This window comes from Bubalus kerabau, chromosome 4 (genome assembly GCF_029407905.1).
Source record: "Bubalus kerabau isolate K-KA32 ecotype Philippines breed swamp buffalo chromosome 4, PCC_UOA_SB_1v2, whole genome shotgun sequence".
In the NCBI taxonomy this organism is placed as follows: domain Eukaryota; kingdom Metazoa; phylum Chordata; class Mammalia; order Artiodactyla; family Bovidae; genus Bubalus; species Bubalus kerabau.
Window position 1 is genome coordinate 106,026,439 of NC_073627.1, and position 21,223 is coordinate 106,047,661.

The 21,223-nt window shown below is 41.8% G+C and overlaps 1 protein-coding gene across 1 annotated transcript in view; it reads left to right on the forward strand.

The window, feature by feature from the left end:
* Positions 1-21,223, forward strand: part of LOC129650940 (zinc finger protein GLIS3-like) — a 138,284-nt gene that overhangs the window by 67,636 nt on the left and 49,425 nt on the right. The window contains exon 7 of the mRNA XM_055579707.1: positions 19,802-19,970. Within this exon, the coding sequence (XP_055435682.1) occupies positions 19,802-19,970 (169 nt within the window). The remainder of the gene's footprint in view (positions 1-19,801; positions 19,971-21,223) is intronic.

The following is a 21,223-nucleotide window of genomic DNA, read 5'->3' on the forward strand; positions in this document are numbered from 1 at the left end:
ACAAAAACAATTCCATACCCTTTAGGGAGGTGGAGAAGGTAGTGAAGCTGGATGATTGTATCAACAGTTGTGTTCTCACTGGGTAAGCCTAGGTTTGTCTTTATACTATTATTTCTCCTATCCCTCATGTTATTTTATTTTGTTGGCATTCACATGGGGTGTGGGAAGAAAAGGTTGGCCCTACTTTGTAGTATACCCCAACCAAGTCTAAGGAGGTAGATGGATGGCAAGGTGGAGAATTCAGGACAGAATTTTGGAATAAGGAGCTAGTAGCTTCTGTGATTAGGATGCTTTGGGCCAAACTTCAGGGTCCACAGTTTTGCCTTTCTGCTCCAACTGAATTTACCTTCCAAGGAAAGAGAGACGAGGAAGAGGTAGTTATATCTCTTTCACGTGAAGAATAAAGAAAAAAGAAAGTGGACATTTTCAAGGTGTTTGTAGTCACGGTGAAATTTCTTTCTTTTTTTTTTTTTTAACATTTGTTAGAGCACTGAAAATAAATGTTAAGAAGAGCATAAAACCCTGAAGTGAAGGACATCACTGCATTAGCTCAGTATTACTTGTCATGTTTTGCTATTAACGGTAATAAGGAAGTATATTGCAGGCATTGTATAAAAAGGATATGTGGAATTGACCCATTCTGAGCCACCAGCAGCACTGACTCCAAAGACTGCCTTATATGAAGTGTCTTCCTCCATATTGTCAGAGGATTATCTGCCCGTTCAGGTGCCCTGGCCACATCTTGAACCATTAATGCTTCTCTAACAGTAACCGTTGATTCATTGGAAGTTACAGCTGCCTTCTCAGGACCTTAATTTTCCTACCTGAGTTTCAAGGCTGCTCTAGATTCACTTTCATGACATTGTTTCTAGTTGCTCTCTGAGTTTTGCTTCTTGGACTCCAATCATGTTCTCTCCTAGTGAACTTAGCTGCTCACATCTGGCTTCTACTCTGACTCGCATCATCTCTGATTTCAGAGTTGAATTCCTACCTCAGTTCAGTTCAGTTCAGTCGCTCAGTCATGTCCGACTCTTTGCGACCCCATGAATCGCAGCACGTCAGGCCTCCCTGTCCATCACCAACTCCCAGAGTTCACCCAGACTCACGTCCATTGAGTCAGTGATGCCATCCAACCATCTCATCCTCTGTCGTCCCCTTCTCCTCCTGCCCCCAATCCCTCCCAGCATCAGAGTCTTTTTCAATGAGTCTACTCTTCGCATTAGGTGGCCAAAGTACTGAAGTTTCAGCTTTAGCATCATTCCTTCCAAAGAACACCCAGGGCTGATCTCCTTCAGAATGGACTGGTTGGATCTCTTTGCAGTCCAAGGGACTCTCAAGAGTCTTCTCCAACACCACAGTTCAAAAACATCAATTCTTCGGTGCTCAGCCTTCTTCACAGTCTAACTCTCACATCCATACATGACCACAGGAAAAACCATAGCCTTGACTAGACGGACCTTTGTTGACAAGGTAATGTCTCTGCTTTTTAATATGCTATCTAGGTTAGTCATAACTTTCCTTCCAAGGAGTAAGCGTCTTTTAATTTCATTGCTGCAGTCACCATCTGCAGTGATTTTGGAGCCCCCCCAAAATAAAGTCTGCCACTGTTTCCACTGTTTCCCCATCTATTTGCCATGAAGTGATGGGACCGGATGCCATGATCTTCGTTTTCTGAATGTTGAGCTTTAAGCCAACTTTTTCACTCTCCACTTTCACTTTCATCAAGAGGCTTTTTAGTTCCTCTTCACTTTCTGCCATAAGGGTGGTATCATCTGCATATCTGAGGTTATTGATATTTCTCCTAGCAATCTTGATTCCAGCTTGTGTTGAATTCCTACCTAGCCATATATTAAAAAGTCAGGGATTTGTAATCTTTATTTGAACCTTTCCCTGGGGATTTAATAAACGGCCCATTTCCATCTTATAGGAGAGACTACAAAAAGTAGAGTACCCAGTTGACCCTTGAACAATACAGGTTTGAACTGTGTGGCTCCATTCACACATGGGTATTTTTGAATAGTAAATACTTCCATACTACACAGCCTGTGGTTGGTTGAATCCTCGAATGTGGAGAAACTGCAGAGGCGACTATAAGTTATACAATACCTGCATTGCTCAGGGGTCACTTATATTCACTATTGAAAGGGGAATAAACTCTCATCATTGCACATAAGGGTTTGTTCCTCAGACACATTCACAGGAATGCTTATCAAGTTTTCTGAGAAATGGACTCACTTCAGGAAAATGCATTGCATCCAGCTGCACCAGAAGATTCTGCAACTGGTCAAACAATGATCTAGGTTCCATATTTCTGAAGTACTAAGGCAGTTGGGAGTTCTATCTACACAAAAGGAAGGATGGACAGTGTTTAGTATCTCTTTTCTTAACTTACATTATTGGTCACATTTGTACAAGCCCCCTGATCACTGTGTAGCCAATCTATGCTCAAATAGGACGTTTATAAGTGGAAATGTTACTTCTTCCTCTAACTCAAAATAATTTCCCTTTTACTGAGATCAGTTACTGATCTGACGTACATTAAATGGCATACAGAATGCTTAAAACATGCCCAATACACAGTAAATGTTCAGCATCTGTAGTTATTATTGTTACTTTTATCCAAATACTAGAAAAATATATCTCTGTAAAGCAGATAGAAAACAGGTGCCAAAAATTACCCACCACTCACATTATTTAAGAAATGGGGAAAATATGGAAGCCTGAACAAATTGGAAATTTAATAAGCATCATTCAGTAGAATAAAAGAAAAACAAAATATAATTCTTTATATTTTATATTTCAGTAGTTTGCCCAGTAGTTCATATAGTGTTTTTAGTTAGGAAAATCTACTGTAGTTCCGTAGAGAAAAAACAAACTGGAATCAGAAACCCACAGATTCACTTAGGTGGCAATGCCCCCAGAATCACAAAGTCAAAATTGTGTTTGGATCAGTACCAGTATTTGTATATTCAAAAATAGCACGTTTTTTTATTTGTTTTGTTGTTTATAGACAGTATGCTATTGACAGAAAGAATGTGGGGCTCCTGAGCCCCCATTCTACTTCTCTGCTCACTGAGTGTTTGCTTTGTAAATGCTACCTTTCCTCTTTGTTAAATGGTGATAAGGTTACTGATTTCATAGGACTGCTGTGAGAATTAAGTGAGTTCACATATAAGAATTCAGTACACTGCCTGCAGCTGGTAGACAGATACTCAGTCGGTGCTTTCTTCTTTTCCTTTCTCTTTGCTTAAAAGCTTAGAGAATTACTCACAAACCAAGCCTATGTCTGTGACAGGGACTAGGAGCTCTTCTATCAATTCCTCTTAGTATTGGGTGCAGCAACTTGGAGTTTAGAAATTGTTGTCCTGAGATAAAATATTTCTCCCAAGGAGAATTCAGGTCAAGTTGAGGACTCATAAAATTACATATTCTAAGACTCAGCTTCAGATCTATACATTAGACATTTTTTTCAGTTGCCATGAAGTTTAGAAGTACACTTAGGCTGTCATACAGAGTGTTGATAAATGTGCCTGGTTGATAAATGAACTTAATCAGCATTGAATCTGTGAGGGTGAAGTAGGTGGAGGAAACAAGAAATAGGATTGATGGCTTTGACCAGCCAATTGTATACAGTCATCGTGTTGGCCTTGCTGAGGTATAACCTTGGCCCCTTTTGATATCATTTTGTAAATAGACTCTCCCAGATGTGTCATTTTTCTCAAAATACACTGCAGGGTGTCTAGAAAACTATTTTTGACTAGTAGCTTATCTCAAATTTCATTTCCATACTTCAAAAACAGTCCCCTAGACTTTTCATGAGGGTTCTTGGTAGTTAAAATGCGACAGCTAATGTATTACACAGGGCCAACTCTGGCCTGCCTGCCTTCTGTTTTTGCATGGTCTGAGAGCTCAGGAGGGTTTTAAGATTTTACATGTAAAATGTAGAAAAGACTTTTAGCCTTTAGGTGAGAACAGTTGCTCAGAGAATTGAGGACATTGCCTCTTGCCCGCAAAGCCTAAAATGTTTACTCTATGGTCCTTTATGGAAAAGATTTGCCAACTCCTGCTTTATATTTACTTCTGGGACATTCACCAGTCACTGAGAGAGATCAAGGAAGCCTGTGACTTCCATGTATTTCATCATATTTTGTTTTAAAAGCCTTCCAGTACATGTAGCTTTTATTGAGCCCTTCAATATTTTATATTTAGCAAATATTTTAGTAGTTTTCTAGATAATAAGTTTGAAGAGATTTTTATATAGCCCAGTGCTTTAAACAGGTCACAGCAGAGCTGTTTTAGTTGAAGGGATCCAGACTACTTGTACTGCCCTTTGCCTAGAACCCCTAGTCCTCCCTTGGGCATTCTACAGAATCCCAGATACAGTGGTTTTCAAATGAAGTTATTACCAGTTAAGGCTTCACGTTGCAAGCAAATACCTGCAGATTCAGCCTGGGCTATGTTGGGAATTTTGGGAATATGTTGGCCCAATATGTTGGTAAGCCCTCTCTAATGTGGCTCCCCCTAGGAAGAAGCTGCCAGAAGATGGGCAAGATTTGGTTCTTGTTCTCATGAGCCCAGGAATGACAGAGCCATGCGATGGAGTAGTCACAGTTTAATTCTACCCAAGTCTGTTTTTCCTAAAAAGAGAAAAGCCTCAGCCCCTTGAATACTCAGGATTAAGTTTCCTAAAATCCAGGTCTCTTGCTGATATATAAGTTAATGTCCAGAAGAAAGGCAAAAAGTGGAAATACTGAACTTTAGAAACCCATACAGTCACCTTCCAACAGGAAAGATACTTTCTTCCTCAAAAATACACCTTCTAGCAGCAACAGAGATGCTTGAAATTAATATAATTGAAGATTGAACCCTCCATTCCACAAGTAGATAAAAGCCTTTTTCCTTGAGAGAGATTGTATGTGGGCATAAATTTAGGATAACACATAAATGACTTATCAGAGTCTTATCTTGAAAGTAAAGTAGGAGGAATCTGAAGGAAAAATGGGAACAGTGTCCACTTCATGGACAGAGTGTGAAAAAAGAGAGAAGGGGATTTTCTGGAGTCATAACCAAACCAATTCCTCATCTATGCAGATTTTCCCAGGCCTAGAGACAGTTGCAGGCTTTGGTTCCCCCTCTACAGCACAGTTCCCCCAAAGGGCTATTGTAAAAAGGAGAGGTTTCCTGGGAGAGTTCAGAGTTGGTGAATCAGCTCTTGAGTTGGCTAGAATATTGCATTAAAAATTAGATTGGCTATCTGTGCTAAAAATCTGTTGCCAGAAAGCGTTCTCTGTGAAATGTTTTCAGAGGAAACTCGAGTGAGTGGAGTTGTCTTGGCAGTATCTGAAAGGGAGAAACATCCTTTATGGTCAGCATGGTACAGGTAGGAGATAGCTAAGGAATGAATAATGAAGAGTAGGAGAACCCAATATTTTTTTTTTTTACTAAAACTTCAGCTTTTGTGACAAGTCAGACTTTATTTCCAAAAAGAAAAAGAGATGAGGAACATTCCTGTAAGAACGTCCAGGAATGGTCATCCATTCCTGCTCCATCTTTGTTCTTTCTGCTTGCTGACTCTGTTCAGAATGGGATAACAATACACAGAGGCAGTACTGGATTTTTCATGGATTAGTCTGAGTTGTTTGCTTGTTCAAGTTATTTTACTGACTTTCTGTGTAACTAACTCTCTGCAAGTGAATAAGTATGTAGGTTGGGAGGTGAAGGAAAGAAGCCTAAGGTATGAGATTTGAGGTTTTAGCTATGTCATAAATTGTCTTGAAAGACCGAAGAGGGCTGCATGAAATGTTGGTCCCAGAGCATTTGAGAGAGCTGCCAGATGCTGCCGTTCGACTTGTAACTAACAGTCTTTGTTCTGAAATGCAGTTGTTTCAGATGCTTTCCCTAACATGAAGTTAATTACACCTGGTATTTCAGAAGGCTTGATGGTAACCTTTGGCATTTACATGGATGACATCAGCTGTTATCTTCTAGTTGTATCCTGTGTATTCCAGAAAGGCATGTAAGCATGTATCCTCTTCCAAACAAATAACGTCTTTCCTGGCTATAAATCCAGCTGCATGATGTGGAAATGTAATTGGGCAGCCTTCATAGATGTTTGGAGCTCATGTGGGAATATCTATTTGTAAGAGAACCTGAATATTCATGTAACTGTCCAGACCTCAATAAATTCTCATTTTACCTTATTTATTTCTGTTCCCCAGTGAACAGCAGTGCTCTTCAGCTCAAAGTTAATAGGCATGTTCTTCAGAGATGTACCCTTTCTTACCGTAATAGAACATCTCCCTAACACATTTGTTTATCGGTTGCCAGGTAGCTCTCCCATCAGGTGACATGAGTGTGCTTTCTTTGTCTTAGTGCCCCAGTGACAGTTACCACTGTTTGCCATCAATTAGCTTGGGGTAGCATGTCAAGGATGTACGGGTGGTGTCATTTTAGTCTGACAGCCACCCGATCTGGTTGAAAAGGGATTGTTTCATTATCCTCTTATCAGGGCTGCTGGATGATGATACTCTACACTGCAAAGCGGGAGGGGAAAAAAGACAGGCAGAAAGAATAGATTTTTAGAGATTGGCAATATTAAAATTATTCATGCCTCAAGGAGAAGGGAAAGATTAGAGAGCTGACTGGGCAAACCCTTAAGAAGCTTCTTTTTCCTAATACAGATGGAATATGGAATGATGCCCTTCCTGATGGAGAGAGAGAAGAAGCGGGGTGGAGGAGGGGCGGTGCTGGGTGGTGCTGTGCCCAGACATTAGGAGGAAAGAAAAAGAGGAACTAGCCCCTTCTACTCATAGGCAACCAGGCAGGGATTAGCTGCCGCCCCTCTCCAATTTTCTAGTTAACCTCAGTCAGCAAATGCAGCCTTCCAAGTGACCCTGCCAGGGCCTGTGCCTTGCTAGAAAACTCTGGCCTGTGGATTTAGGTCATGAAAGCATTTTCCACTGAACAACAGTGCAACTAATTTTTTTCATGGAGAAATGCAAAGAACTACGGAAGATATTGGGCCCCAGATTCTCATTATTGAGGACCAAAACTCCAGTCACCCACCCCCGCCTGTTTTCGTCATTTTATTCAGAATGACTGAGGGTAAGTTTTTTGTTGTTGTTGTTGTTGTTGTTTTTTAATCCTGAAAACTAACCATGGCTGGATCTTTATGCTCTTGGAGAAACAAACACAAAGAAGTGCTGAAAATGTAAAAATACTTCAAGATAAACTAAGCTTCAAGGGGGACAATTGTGTTGACATTTTAGTAACAGCCCATTTTCACTCCTTAACGAAGTGCAGTCATGCATGAAAATAACTTGTTATCTTTTAAACTGAAACACATTATGGGTTGTAACTCAAAGGTGTGTGTTACTCATGAAAAATAAAGTGCAGCGTTTTAACCCTATGAGGATTCTTTCACAGGCCCTGAACCTTTGTAGTAACTTGCATTAGAAAAATGGAACAAAAATACTTATTATTAGAGAGTATAATGTATATACTCTCCTGCACTTTAAAATGACTCTGGTTCAGTTTGTATTTGTATGCATCTTTAGGTAAGAGGCCATTCTTCATTGTAGATTTACCATTTTAGAGCAACATATACCTTTGTCTTAGAGAAGGCAATGGCACCCAACTCCAGTACTCTTGCCTGGAAAATCCCATGGACGGAGGAGCCTGGTGATCTGCAGTCCATGGGGTCGCTGAGGGTCGGACACGACTAAGCGACTTCACTTTGACTTTTCACTTTCATGCATTGGAGAAGGAAATGGAAACCCACTCCAGTGTTCTTGCCTGGAGAATTCCAGGGACGGGGGAGCCTCGTGGGCTGCCGTCTATGGGGTCACACAGAGTCGGACACGACTGAAGCGACTTAGCAGCAGCAGCAGCATGCCTTTGTCTTCCCCATCCTATTAATTATAGGATTAATTACAACAATATAAATAGCCAAGGAATAGAATCAATGATTTGTTGAGCACTTAACCATGGTCTACACCCTGTGCTAAGTGTTTTCTATATATTATATAATTCTCCTCACCATCCTGCGAGGTATTATCCTTACTCAAGATGAAGAAACAGAGCTTAGGTCAAGTGACCTGCCCAAGACACCTTGCTGCTGCTGCTAAGTCGCGTCAGTCATGTCCGACTCTGTGCGACCCCATAGACAGCAGCCCACCAGGCTTCCCTGTCCCTGGGATTCTCCAGGCAAGAACACTGGAGTGGGTTGCCATTTCCTTCTCCAATGCATGAAAGTGAAAAGTGAAAGTGAAGTCACTCAATTGTGTCCGACTCTAGCGACCCCATGGACTGCAGCCTACCAGGCTCCTCCATCCATGGGATTTTCTAGGCAAAAGTACTGGAGTGGGGTGCCATTGCCTTCTCCGAGACACCTTGCTAGTAACTGGAAAAGCTCAGATTGAAACCCAGGCCCACCTGACCCATAGCGCATACTCTTTATTCCTTTCATAACCACCCTGACACTGTCTCTCCCAAGTGCCCAATTTCTGGTAAGCCTGAAGGAGCTAAAATTTTCACTGCAGTTCAGCTGTTTCCCAAATCCTTCCCAGGTTCAAATTTCTCCTGCAGGGAACCTTGGAGAGGAAAGAGAGAGACAAGACTGAGCTTACCATTTGAATGGGGCCTCTAATTCTTTTTAATATCTCTGTGAAAGCCAGCTTATTCCCTGTACCCAGATCCTGGAAATAATGCCCTGGAGATGAGAGGTAAGTCCATACCTCTTCCCATGTACCAGTCATCAAGCATTAAATGTCATTGCTCAGTGTCCCAGCATTCCTTTGACACTGATTATAAGAGAATTCACAGTTTGTGGATAGGTTCTCCCTTTCCTATGAGAGTAGGCCCTCTATGAAGTGCAGCACCATGGCTTTTCAAGTAATCACAAATGACTCCAAAAGCAGATTTACTGTAACTTCCCAGTGGCAACAGATCTGCCCAGCAAATCTCTTCTTCATGTATCATTGACGGAGACAGTGGCCTTACAGCCCACAACAGAAAACATCACACTCGCTTGTGGTAACAGGTGCATACATCTGATAGTTCATGAACAACCCCTCCCTGCCTTCTTTCTTTCCCCATCAGTGGATTGACATGCTCCTGACAAGCATCTGAAATCTTTATTTCAGAAAAAAGTACATCTTCTACCAGTTGTTTGTTTTCCAAACCAAATAATTCAGTTAATTTCTTGCCTGAGTTAATTTTCAGAGCTAGAAATCTTCTCTCAGCTACGTTGAGGTCTCTTTAAGTTCTTTTAGGGTAGGTAGAAAAAATGGGAATATACTTTTTGACCTGTAATCAGCATTTTGGTGGTTAAAACTATGCGTATGCATTATGTGTGGTGGCAAAAGAGTGCTTAGGGATTTCACACAGCCTTTACAAATGGAGCGTGCAGGAATTCTGATACGGTACCAACACTCTTATGCTTTTCTTTAGGGACTTTTTTTGCATTCATCGTGCATTTGATGGTTACAAGCACGTGTTCTGAAATCAGGTTTCCCAGGTTTGAATTCCAGGTCCACTACTTATGAGCCACATGACCTGTGCCAGGTAACCTAATCAGGAGAAACTGGAGAAAAGTTTGCAAAGTACTGAATAGATGTTAACTATTGAAACTGGGGTGTGAGGCAGACAAGAAGATGAAATACAGTAGAGCCATGGTCCAACACCGACTGCTCAAAGTGCAGTCTGCTGACCAGCAGCCTCAGCATTGCCTGGGACTTTGGGAACTTAATAGAAATTCAGAATCTCAGCACTCATTGCCTCCAAGACCTAGTGAATCCAAATCAATATTTTTCCCTGGTCATTGGTTTGCAAATTAAAGCTTGAAAAGCAGGATTCTAGTTGCTCATACAGTTTTGAACAGGAATATACCCTCCAATTGACTATTTTTAAAACCTAAGCCTGACAAGGGAGATCTTCTTCCCTGCCTTCTAAAATGATGAAAACCTAGTCACCGAACAATGCCTATGGAAGTTTCCCTGGCTCTGGCAATGGGCCTGAGACAAGTGGATTTCATTTCAGAATGCTGTGAACGCCTTGCCTCCCTCCAGTCACACAGTGAATGCATGACAACTGAAGAATTCCCAGGGGTGTCCTGTCCATACCCATTAGACATAAAGATTAATTGTTTTCATTTGGGTACAGAGAGAGAGCTGCCTATTAACCCAAACTAAACTGAGCCTGTTAAAGACTCAAGCCTAGAATGCCATGGTCCCAGTAGCTGGTGAGATGACATCTGGGGACCACATAGATCAACACATTCTGCTTTGTCAAAATTAAAAAGCCCAACTGAGTCACCTCCACCTACCTCTATAAGGAAACGGGATGAGGGACTTTGGTGAGCTAAGCCCCAGAGAGAAAGAAAGCCTAAAGCAGCAGGGAGGCCAGCTGCTGGTCCTCTGCTAGAAGAAGGGCTCACAGATTCATCTCAAGACCAAGCTTTTATTTCCTTGGGGAGTCCACCATCTCTTAATCACAAAAGCAATAAGAATTTCCAATATGTTGCTCTGCCACACCTAATCAGTTGTTCCAGCTGCCAGTCATCAGCACGGTCTAGGGGCTCACCTAAAAGCCCTGTTCCAGCCCTGAAATCAACACTGACCCCTGAGGTGATGCCCCGGTAGGTAGCCTGTGTGTGCTGGTTTATTTGATCACAACAGTTTTGTTAATATTGCCCTGGATGCTGGAGGGTTCAGTTCTCTTCCTTAGGCTTTGATTGATAGGCCTCATTGTATGCCCCATTAGTAGAGTTTGGAAAATCATTCTGAGTGTGTATGGAAATTTTTCCTTTTGCAAATGACCTTACCCTTGCACTCTAACATAGAGATTATCTTCCCTAGGTTAAAAAAAAAAATCACTTGGCAAAGCTCAAGCATTTGTCTGTATTTGTTGTAGTGGGCTGGTCTATGTGAAGTTCTCAGGTATTTGAGACATTTAGAGATCAGCACTTGCCTGGTCCATAGTGAAGTGAAAGTCGCTCAGTCATGTCCGACTCTCTGCAACCCCATGGACTGTCCATGGAATTCTCCAGGCCAGAATACTGGAGTGGGTAGCCTTTCCCTTCTCCAGGGGATCTTCCCAACCCAGGACCCAGGTCTCCTGCATTGCAGGCAGATTATTTACCAGCTGAGCCACAAGAGAAGCTCAAGAGCACTGGAGTGGGTAGCCATTCCCTTCTTCAGGGAATCTTCCCAACCCAGGAATCGAACCGGGGTCTCCTGTATTGCAGGCAGATTCTTTACCAACTGAGCTATCAGGGAAGTCTATAGTAGGGGCTAGAAAATTGTGTTTGAATGAATAAAATAAAATTCTTACACCATAGTGAGATAGAATCCTGGGTGAATGACTTTGATAGCTGGAAATTCCTAGAAGACTCTGTAGGATGCATTTCCTATGCCATAGTGGAAGTATCTGAGAAATGTGGATCTTTGAAAGAGTTCAAGGGCAATCCTACTGAAGCCATCACTACCTGATCCCAAAGTTGTGTCCATTTTATATTAAGGTATGTGAGTTGGGATTTAGATGAACATTGCAAAGCCATGCTCTATAGTTCAGTTCAGTCACTCAGTCACATCCTACTCTTTTCTACCCCATAGACTGCAGCTTGCCAGGCTTCCCTATCCATCACCAACTCCAAGAGCTTGCTCAAACTCATGTCCATCGAGTCAGTGATGCCATCCAACCATCTCATCTTGTCGTTCCCTTCTCCTCCTGCCTGCTATCTTTCCCAGCATCAGGGTCTTTCCAAATGAGTCAGTTCATTGCATCAGGTGGCCCAAGTATTGGAGTTCCAGCTTCAGCATCAGTCCTTCCAATGAATATTCAGGACTGATTTCCTTTAGGACTGAGGTTTGATCTCCTTGCAGTCCAACACCATAGTTCAAAAACATCAATTCTTTGGCACCCAGCCTTCTTTATGGTCCACCTCTCACATCCATACATGACTACTGGAAAAACCCTAGCTTTGACTAGATGGACCATTGTTGGCAAAGTAAAGTCTCTGCTTTTTAATATGCTGTCTAAGTTTGTCATAGCTTTTCTTCCAAGGAGCAAGCATCTTTTAATTTCATGGCTGCAGTCACCATCTGCAGTGATTTTGGAGCCCAAGAAAAGGAAGTCTGTCACTGTTTCCATTGTTTCCCCATCTGTTTGCCATGAAATGATGGGACTGGATGCTATGATCTTAGTTTTCTTAATGTTGAGTTTTAAGCCAGCTTTTTCACTCTCCTCTTTCACTTTCATCAATAAGCACACTAGTTCCTCTTCGCTTTCTGCCATAAGGGTGGTGTCATCTGCATATCTGAGGTTATTGATATTTCTCCCGGCAATCTTGATTCCAGTTGTGTTTCATCCAGCTTGGCATTTCGCATGATGTACTCTGCATATAAGTTAAATAAGCAAGATGACAATATACAGCCTTGACGTAATCCTTTCCCAATTTGGAACCAGTCTGTTGTTCCATGTCTGGTTCTAACTGTTTCTTCTTGACCTGCAGAAAGGTTTCTCAAGAGGCAGGTAAGGTGTTCTGGTATTCCCATCTCCTTAAGAATTTTCCACAGTTTGTTGTGATCCACACAGTCAAGGGCTTTAGCGTAGCCAATGAAGCAGAAATAAATGTTTTTCTGGAATTTTCTTGCTTTTTCTATGATCCAACAGATGTTGGCAATTTGATCTCTGGTTCCTCTGCCTTTTCTAAATCCAGCTTGAACATCTGGAAGTTGTAGGTTCATGTACTATTGAAGCCTGGCTTGGAGAATTTTGAACATTACTTTGCTAGCATGTGAGATAAGTGCAATTGTGCAGTAGTTTAGACACTCTTTGGCATTGCCTTTCTTTGAGATTAGAATGAGAACTGATCTTTTCCAGTCCTGTGGCCACTGCTGAGTTTTCCAAATTTGCTGGCATATTGAATGCAGCACTTTCACAGCGTTGTCTTTTAGGACTTGAAATAGTTCAAATGGAATTCCATCACCTCCACTAGCTTTGTTTGTAGTGATGCTTCCTAAGGCCCACTTGACTTTGCACTCCAGGATGTCTGACTCTAGGTGAGAGATCATACCATCATGGTTATCTGGGCCGTTAAGATCTTTTTTGTATTCCTTGAGTTCTTTTGTATATTCTTGCTACCTCTTCTTAGTATCTTCTGCTTCTGTTAGGTCCATACTGTTTCTGTCCTTTATTGTGCCTGTCTTTGCATGAAATATTCCCTTGGTAGCTCTAATTTTCTTAAATCTCTAGTCTTCCGCATTCTATTGTTTTCCTCTATTTCTTTCCATTGTTCACTTAGGAAGGCTACCTTATCTCTCCTTGCTATTCTTTAGAACTCTGCATTCAAATGGGTTTATCTTTCCTTTTCTCCTTTGTCTTTCACTTTTCTTCTTTCCTTGGGTGTTTGTAAGGCCACCTCAGAGAACCATTTTGCCTTTTTGCATTTCTTCTCTTGAGGGTGGTTTTGATCTCTGCCTCCTATATTATGTTACAAACCTGCATCCATAGTTCTTCAGGAACTCCATCAGATCTAATCTCTTGAATCCATTTGTCACTTCCACTGTATAATCCTAAGGGATTTGATTTAGGTCATACCTGAATGGTCTACTGGTTTTCCCTACTTTCTGAATTTTGCAATAAGGAGTTCATGATGTGAACCATGAACTGCTATGATGGAGTGGCCATCATAGTCAACAAGAGTCCAAAATGCAGTACTTGGATGCAATCTCAAAAACGACAGAATGCTCTCTGTTCATTTCCAATGCAAACCATTCAATATCACAGTAATCCAAGTCTATGCCCTAACCAGTAACACTGAGAAGCTGAAGTTGAATGGTTCTATGAAGACCTACAAGACCTTCTAGAACTAACACCCCAAAAAGATGTCCTTTTCATTATAGGGGACTGGAATGCAAAAGTAGGAAGTCAAGAAACACCTGGAGTAACAGGCAAATTTGGCCTTGGAGTACAGAATGAAGCAGGGCAAAGGCTAATAGAGTTCTGCCAAGAGTATGCACTGGTCATAGCAAACACCTTCTTCCAACAACACAAGAGAAGACTCTATACATGGACATCACCAGATGGTCAACACCGAAATCAGATTGATTATATTCTTTGCAGCCAAAGATGGAGAAGCTCTATACAGTCAGCAAAAACAAGACCGGGAGCTAACTGGGGCTCAGATCATGAACTCCTTATTGCCAAATTCAGACTGAAATTGAAGAAAGTGAGGAAAACCACTAAACCATTCAGGTATGACCTAAATCAAATCCCTTATGACTATAGAGTAGAAGTGAGAAATAGATTTAAGGGACTAGATCAGATAGACAGAGTGCCTGATGAACTATGGATGGAGGTTCGTGACATTGTACAAGAGACAGGAATCAAGACCGTCCCCAAGAAAAAGAAATGCAAAAAAGCAAAATGGCTGTCTGGGGAGACCTTACAAATAGCTGTGAAAAGAATAGAAGCAAAAAGCAGAAGAAAAAAGGAAAGATATACCCATTTGAATGCAGAGTCCCAAAGAATAGCAAGGAGAGATAAGAAAGCCTTCCTTAGTGATCAATGCAAAGAAATAGAGGAAAATAATAGAATGGGAAAGACTAGAGATCTCTTCAAGAAAAGTAGAGATACCAAGGGAACATTTCATGCAAAGACAAGCTCAATAAAGGACAGAAATGGTATGGACCTAACAGAAGCAGAAGATATTAAGAAGAGGTGGCAAGAATACACAGAAGAACTATACAAAAAAGATCTTCATGACCCAGATAATCATGATGGTGTGATCACTCACACTCACCTAGAGCCAGACATCCTGGAATGTGAAGTCAAGTGGGCCTTAGGAAGCATCACTACGAACAAAGCTAGTGGAATTGATGGAATTCCAGTTGAGCTATTTCAAATCCTGAAAGATGAAGCTGTAAAAGTGCTGCATTCAGTATGCAAGCAAATTTGGAAAACTCAGCAGTGGCCACAGGACTGGAAAAGGTCAGTTTTCATTCCAATCCCAAAGAAAGGCAATGCCAAAGAATGCTCAAACTACCATACAATTGCACTCATCTCACACGCTAGTAAAGTAATGCTCAAAATCCTCCAAACCAGGCTTCAGCAATATGTGAACCATGAACTTCCAGATGTTCAAGCTGGTTTTAGAAAAGGCAGAGGAACCAGAGATCAAATTGCCAACATTCGTTGGATCATCAAAAAAGCAAGAGAGTTCTAGAAAAACACCTATTTCTGCTTTATTGACTATGCCAAAGCCTTTGACTGTGTGGATCACAATAAACTGTGGAAAATTCGGAAAGAGATGGGAATACCAGACCACATGACCTGCCTCTTGAGAAACCTATATGCAGCTCAGGAAGCAAGAGTTAGAATTGGACATGGAACAATAGACTGGTTCCAAATAGGAAAAGGAGTACGTCAAGGCTGTATATGGTCACCCTGCTTATTTAACTTATATGCAGAGTACATCATGAGAAACACTGGGCTGGAGGAAGCACAAGCTGGAATCAAGATTGCTGGGAGAAATATCAATAACCTCAGATATGCAGATGACACCACCCCTATGGCAGAAAGTGAAGAAAAACTAAAGAGCCTCTTGATGAAAGTGAAAGAAGAGAGTGAAAAAGTTGGCTTAAAACTCAACATTCAGAAAACTAACATCATGGCATCCGGTCCCATCATTTCATGGCAAATAGATGGGGAAACAGTGGAAAACAGTGGCTGACTTTATCTTTTTGGGCTCCAAAATCATTGCAGATAGTGATTGCAGCCAAGAAATTAAAAGACACTTACTCCTTGGAAGGAAAGTTATGAGCAACCTAGACAGCATATTAAAAAGCAGAGAGAGACATTACCTTGCCAACAAAGGTCTGTTTAGTCAAGGCTCTGGTTTTTCCAGTGGTCATGTATGGATATGAGAGTTGGACTATAAAGAAAGCTGAGTGCCACCGAATTGATGCTTTTGAACTGTGGTGTTGGAGAAGACTCTTGAGAGTCCCTTGGACTGCAAGGAGATCCAACCATTCCATCCTAAAGGAGATCAGCCCTTGGTGTTCATTGGAAGGACTGATGTTGAAGCTGCAACTCCAGTACTTTGGCCACCTGATGCAAAGAGCTGACTCATTTGAAAAGACCCTGATGCTGGGAAAGATTGAGGGCAGGAGGAGAAGGGAACAACATGGTTGTGGATGAGATGGTTGGATGGCATCATCGACTCAATGGACATGGGTTTGGGTGGACTCCAGGAGTTGGTGATGGACAGGGAGGCCTGGCATGCTGTGGTTCATGTGGTCGCAGAGAGTCGGACAAGACTGAGCGACTGAACTGAACTGAACTGAACTGATCTGAGCCATAATTCTATAGTTAATTCCTCCAAGTCTCTGGTAATTATTTTTGTCTCAGGCAGTATCCCTAAACATTGCCTTGGACTCTGCTTGCAAAGCACTCTGTGTCAACACTGAATTATAAGCTTCTACAAAATTAAGAAGAATAGAATTTGTTTTATACTTCTCATTCTATCTGTTAGAATATAAAGGCAAATCACAGGTTTCCTTTTGCTGACAGGTAATTTCTTATACCCTACCTAAGAAACTGTTCTGTACACTTTCTTTACCAGCTGAGCCACCAGGGAAACCCATACACTTTCTTTAATATGCTTCATATTGAACCCTAAAGCCTCCCTTCCTTATTCTTATGGGGTCCCCAGTCAAAGGGTCTCTGCCTGTTTCAGTGCCAGTCACTGGCTATAGCAGTGAATGGAAGAGGTGTAGATGTATGTTTTAACTGTTGATCAGTCAACACGTGACCTCAGCACAGCTGGAGGGAAAGTTTCTGAGCCTTCAAACCTAAACCATACACCTCTTACGTTCCATCTCACATCCCCTTCACTACCTGTCCCTACCTATGGCCATTGCTACGGCAACCAAGCATAACTTGGCAGCACCTCCCCTCAATTGCACTAGTTTTCTGTCCTCAGGCTTCCCTGATGTTGGGCATCTGTGAGAACTTTTAACCACTGTGGTACATGTACCTACTTGGAAGTGTGAGAGAAGTAATACCCTTTACCAATGGGGGACAGGAGTTGGTGGATGAATGTTCCTTTCTGTCCTTGTCCTGTTCATGGAACCCAGGATGGTCTCCAATGGCATTTAAATTGTGTTCATCTTCATTTACTAAATAAACACGAATGATGCATTGGAGACAGTAGGCACTAAGAGTATCTGGTTCTCTAGTCTATCCCAAAACCTGGCTCAGTGTTTGTCACATGGTAGGTACCCCATAAATACTTGTGGAATAATTGGCTGCTGAGAGATAAATGAGAAGAACACAAGTAACTCTATGCACACAGCAAAAATACTGAAATAAGTACAGAAAGGTATGACAGGCAAAAAGCACAGTAGCATAAATTGCTATGACATATTTGAGGTGTGGTCAGTTGTCTGATTTGGCCAGAGATTAGGGCACATTTGGAGGCCACAAATGAGATAGTATGTTATAGATTTGGACACCATTTGATGCTGTATCCTAGTAAGTCTCAGTATTTTGGTATAATGATTTATAGAGATCTGTACCCCTTATTCAACTTCAACCTCCTCAAGGATAGGAAGCCACATATAGTAGGGTGGCTAGCATGTAGTAGATACCAAATAAATATTGAATTAAAAAAAGTAATGGTTGGAGAATGGGTGGATGGATGCATGATTGATGGATGATTGGGCCTGGCTATTAAGTGGGCTGAAGGAGAGGACCTTAAACAGGCCTGACTTTCAGTGTGTGGCAGGCTACACACAATACCAAATTTCACAGCCTATTTCATTGCAGCTAATGCAAAAACAAAGCTAATATCGCTAATGTAGACCTTTGGGAAGTAGCACATTTTCTATCGAAACACAGAGCAGAGCATGGAGTGTGCATACCAGATTTCTCTGTTACTCATGGGTTGTAAACAGCAGGCAGCACTTGCCTGTGATAAACACACACACACACAAAAACACCTCCAGGGGATAATAAGTGATGGGTGCATTCAGCAGGTACAACAAAATAAATAGCAGAGTTCACGTTTCCACATTAAGGCACAAAAAAAATTAGCTGTGTTTTCGCAGTGTCTCTGTGACCTCTTATTATTCCATTAGTTTTTGGAATAGTATATAAAACACCAAGCTTCATGCTGACAAACCCCGTATTGAAACTATTGCCACAGTCAATCCAAACAGCCTTCTCCTGTGGGTAAAATTATTATTTGGAATACAAGCAGAATGTGGTTGCCTGAGCGAGCTGAGCATAAATGAGGTAGTGATTCATAATGTGACTAGCGAGTTTGCAAATGTGCGGCTCTTCTGGAGGCTGACGTGCAGAAACTCTGCATTGCCCTTTAGAGCCGGTAAGCATTTTCTAGTCTCACCACCTCTTCAAGACCTGGAAGACAGTGGAGGATGCAGGCGTCTGAGGACAGAAGTCAGCCTGACAATGCTGACTTACCAAAAATAAAACCTTCAAATCAGATCACACTCCTGTCAGTAGCTTTTTGAGCGGGAAGATGATAATTCTGCTTCTTCACATGTTCCTTTAAGTACTTGAACTTTTATTCCATTGGATTACGCTTTTGGGGGCTGGGTCATCTGGGGTATTAATTCTATCCTGGAGAGGTTGGAGAAAAGTGTACTGGTCTAAAAATATAGCTCCTGAACTTCTAAACCTTCAAATCTCTTTGATTATGTGGCTTCTTTTTCTGAATCCTGAACCTGATTTTTCAAATTTTTTGAAATCCATTTATTCTTTGATATCAGTAGAGTAAGTTCAAAAAGAGCAGAGATGGGTATAAAGCTCTGCAGAGCTTTGTATAGAGAAGGCAGTTAAAGAGTCAGCATAATGATGCTGCTTTTATTGCAGCATAATGAGATATCTGCTGAGTAGGTCTGAACATGGAAAGAGCCCCTCTGATAGTGATAGACTCTGAAAGTGACAGGCCCCAGTTCTTCTATGATACCGTACCAATTAGCTGATCTAAATAGGTACATATTTAAGTTTGAGGTCATTTACAGTTCTCAAAGGGTAGACTGCCCTCAAGAATGAGGCTTTAACTGACTCTCTGTGTCATAACAGACAACAGCGGGAGAAGATCCCAGAGGCCCTTTTTCCATACTTTGTGGTTTTGGGAGAGGACTCATTTTTGATAAAGACTGGGTACATTTATTCATCACACCATTGGGAAATGCCCAGGGTCGGAGAGACTCTGAAGTTAAAAGAATGTAGGGTCCTGCAGTGGTATTAGGATCAGGGGAAGCTCTGTTCTCAATTACATTGATTTAGCAGTGACAGGGAGGCTGGGAGTGACCCACAGCGCCTCACTGCGGCTCCAAGAAAAGGGGGGAAGCCTATGTTGTGTCCTTCCGGGTCAGCAGACCGAATACTGTGTTATTCTCATCCCCTGTGACTGAAAAGTGCAAATACAGAGACCTTCGCCCAGGTACAACCATTACAAGATGGACTAATTACACAGTGTCCAGACAGGGCCCTTGCCGGGCAGGGCAGCTCTTACGAGAAACCATGAACGTCAGCCTGGAGCGAGCGGACATGAACTCCTCAAGAAGCAGTAAAGGCGCTTTAGCCAGGAACCTGTTCCACCATGAAAACAGAAGCTGTGTATATCCAGTAAGGGGAGATCTGTTCCCTTAAAACCACTGAGAGGAAAACAAACAAGCCCCTAAAATATGCTTGCTGTCAGCCTTCAGTATTTAAAAAGCATGCACTTCATTTGGGGTGCAGCCTGATGCTTGTTCTCCCTTGATTTCAGCTTCCATTTTCTCCAGCAATCACTCAAGCCGAAGCGGAACAGCTGCTGGGGCCGTGCCACCCCCACATCCTGTCAGTCACCCTTCTCCGGGACATACTGTACAGGGGAGCCCCCACAACCCCTCCTCCCAGTTACCTCCACTCGCAGCTGTGGACGCCGGAGCTGAGAGGTAAGGCCATCTGTCTCTCTCTTCTAATAGGTGGCGCCGCTAAACCTTTCTCCACAGAGAAGAGCTTTGACAGTTGCTGCATTTTATTAATAATCCATTGGTGGGTTGAATTACACAAAGGTGACATTTTAAAAGTACATACACAGAGCACGTGAATCAAATACCTCATTATCTGTTTAATTTTCCATGGGGGAAAAAAATGAAGATACTGGTAATAATCAACTGAAGTGTCTGATACTGACCAAACAGATCAGAATTTTCTCATCTTTCCTTAGTTTGTTTCAGGGACTCAGTTTTAAGGTAATGTCCCTATAGGTTGAAATGCTTTTCCATATGTAAGATGGTGCCTTCAGAACCATAGATCAGTAGTGTTATCTTAACAGTACAGCATAAAAGGGCACAGGATTTTAAATGCACTGCCAGAAAGGGGCTGTTCACTGAATACTTTGTGTTGATACCACCCTCGTAAAGAGTTTCTGAAAGAAAATTTTTAAATCCTGACATTTAGGTCCCTGTCTTTGGACTGCCTTGTGGTATGACAGTATTCTACTCCTTCCATTCTCTCCACTTCTCATCTGGCTTGAATTGACCTATGGAGGGGTTACTCCTAAATATCCACAGGGGAGAAAGTTCTTGTGGGCACCTCTATGCAATCCTGGAGTAGTAGACATTAGGTGGACAAAATAATGGGTTGAATAGGCAAGAAGGATAAAGTTTTGAATATTTGATGTCACCAGCAATCTGTGGTTTTGTTGGCGTTGGCCTGGTCTAGGAGTTTTTTAATGTGTTAAGTCCACTGAGCCACATTTTAAAAATGTATGCCTACTGTTTATTAATACATCTGTTCATTTAAGAAGCATCCTTTGAGTCCTTGGTAGAGAAGGAATTCAAGTGACAAGATAGTAAAGTAATTAAGACTTGAATCAGGGGGGAGAGGCAGGGAAAATAAGAAGGAGGTTATTGTAGAAGTCTTTGTGAACAATATGAAGATCTGAACTAAAGTAAAGCAATAAGATGGAGAGTTTATTCGAGGGCTATTAGGATACAGAATCACTAATTATTAATGTATGTGTGGGGTAAAGAAGAAGGACCAGAATTCATTCTTGAGTTTTATCCCGAGACACTAAGGTGGATGATGGTGCCATTAACAGAGGAAAAGAGGATGTTGAGTAGAGGGAAGGGTGGGAAAGAAGGAATGATAATTAATGGACTTTGGGGTTTTGAGTTTCAGGTGGCTGTGAAACATCCATGTG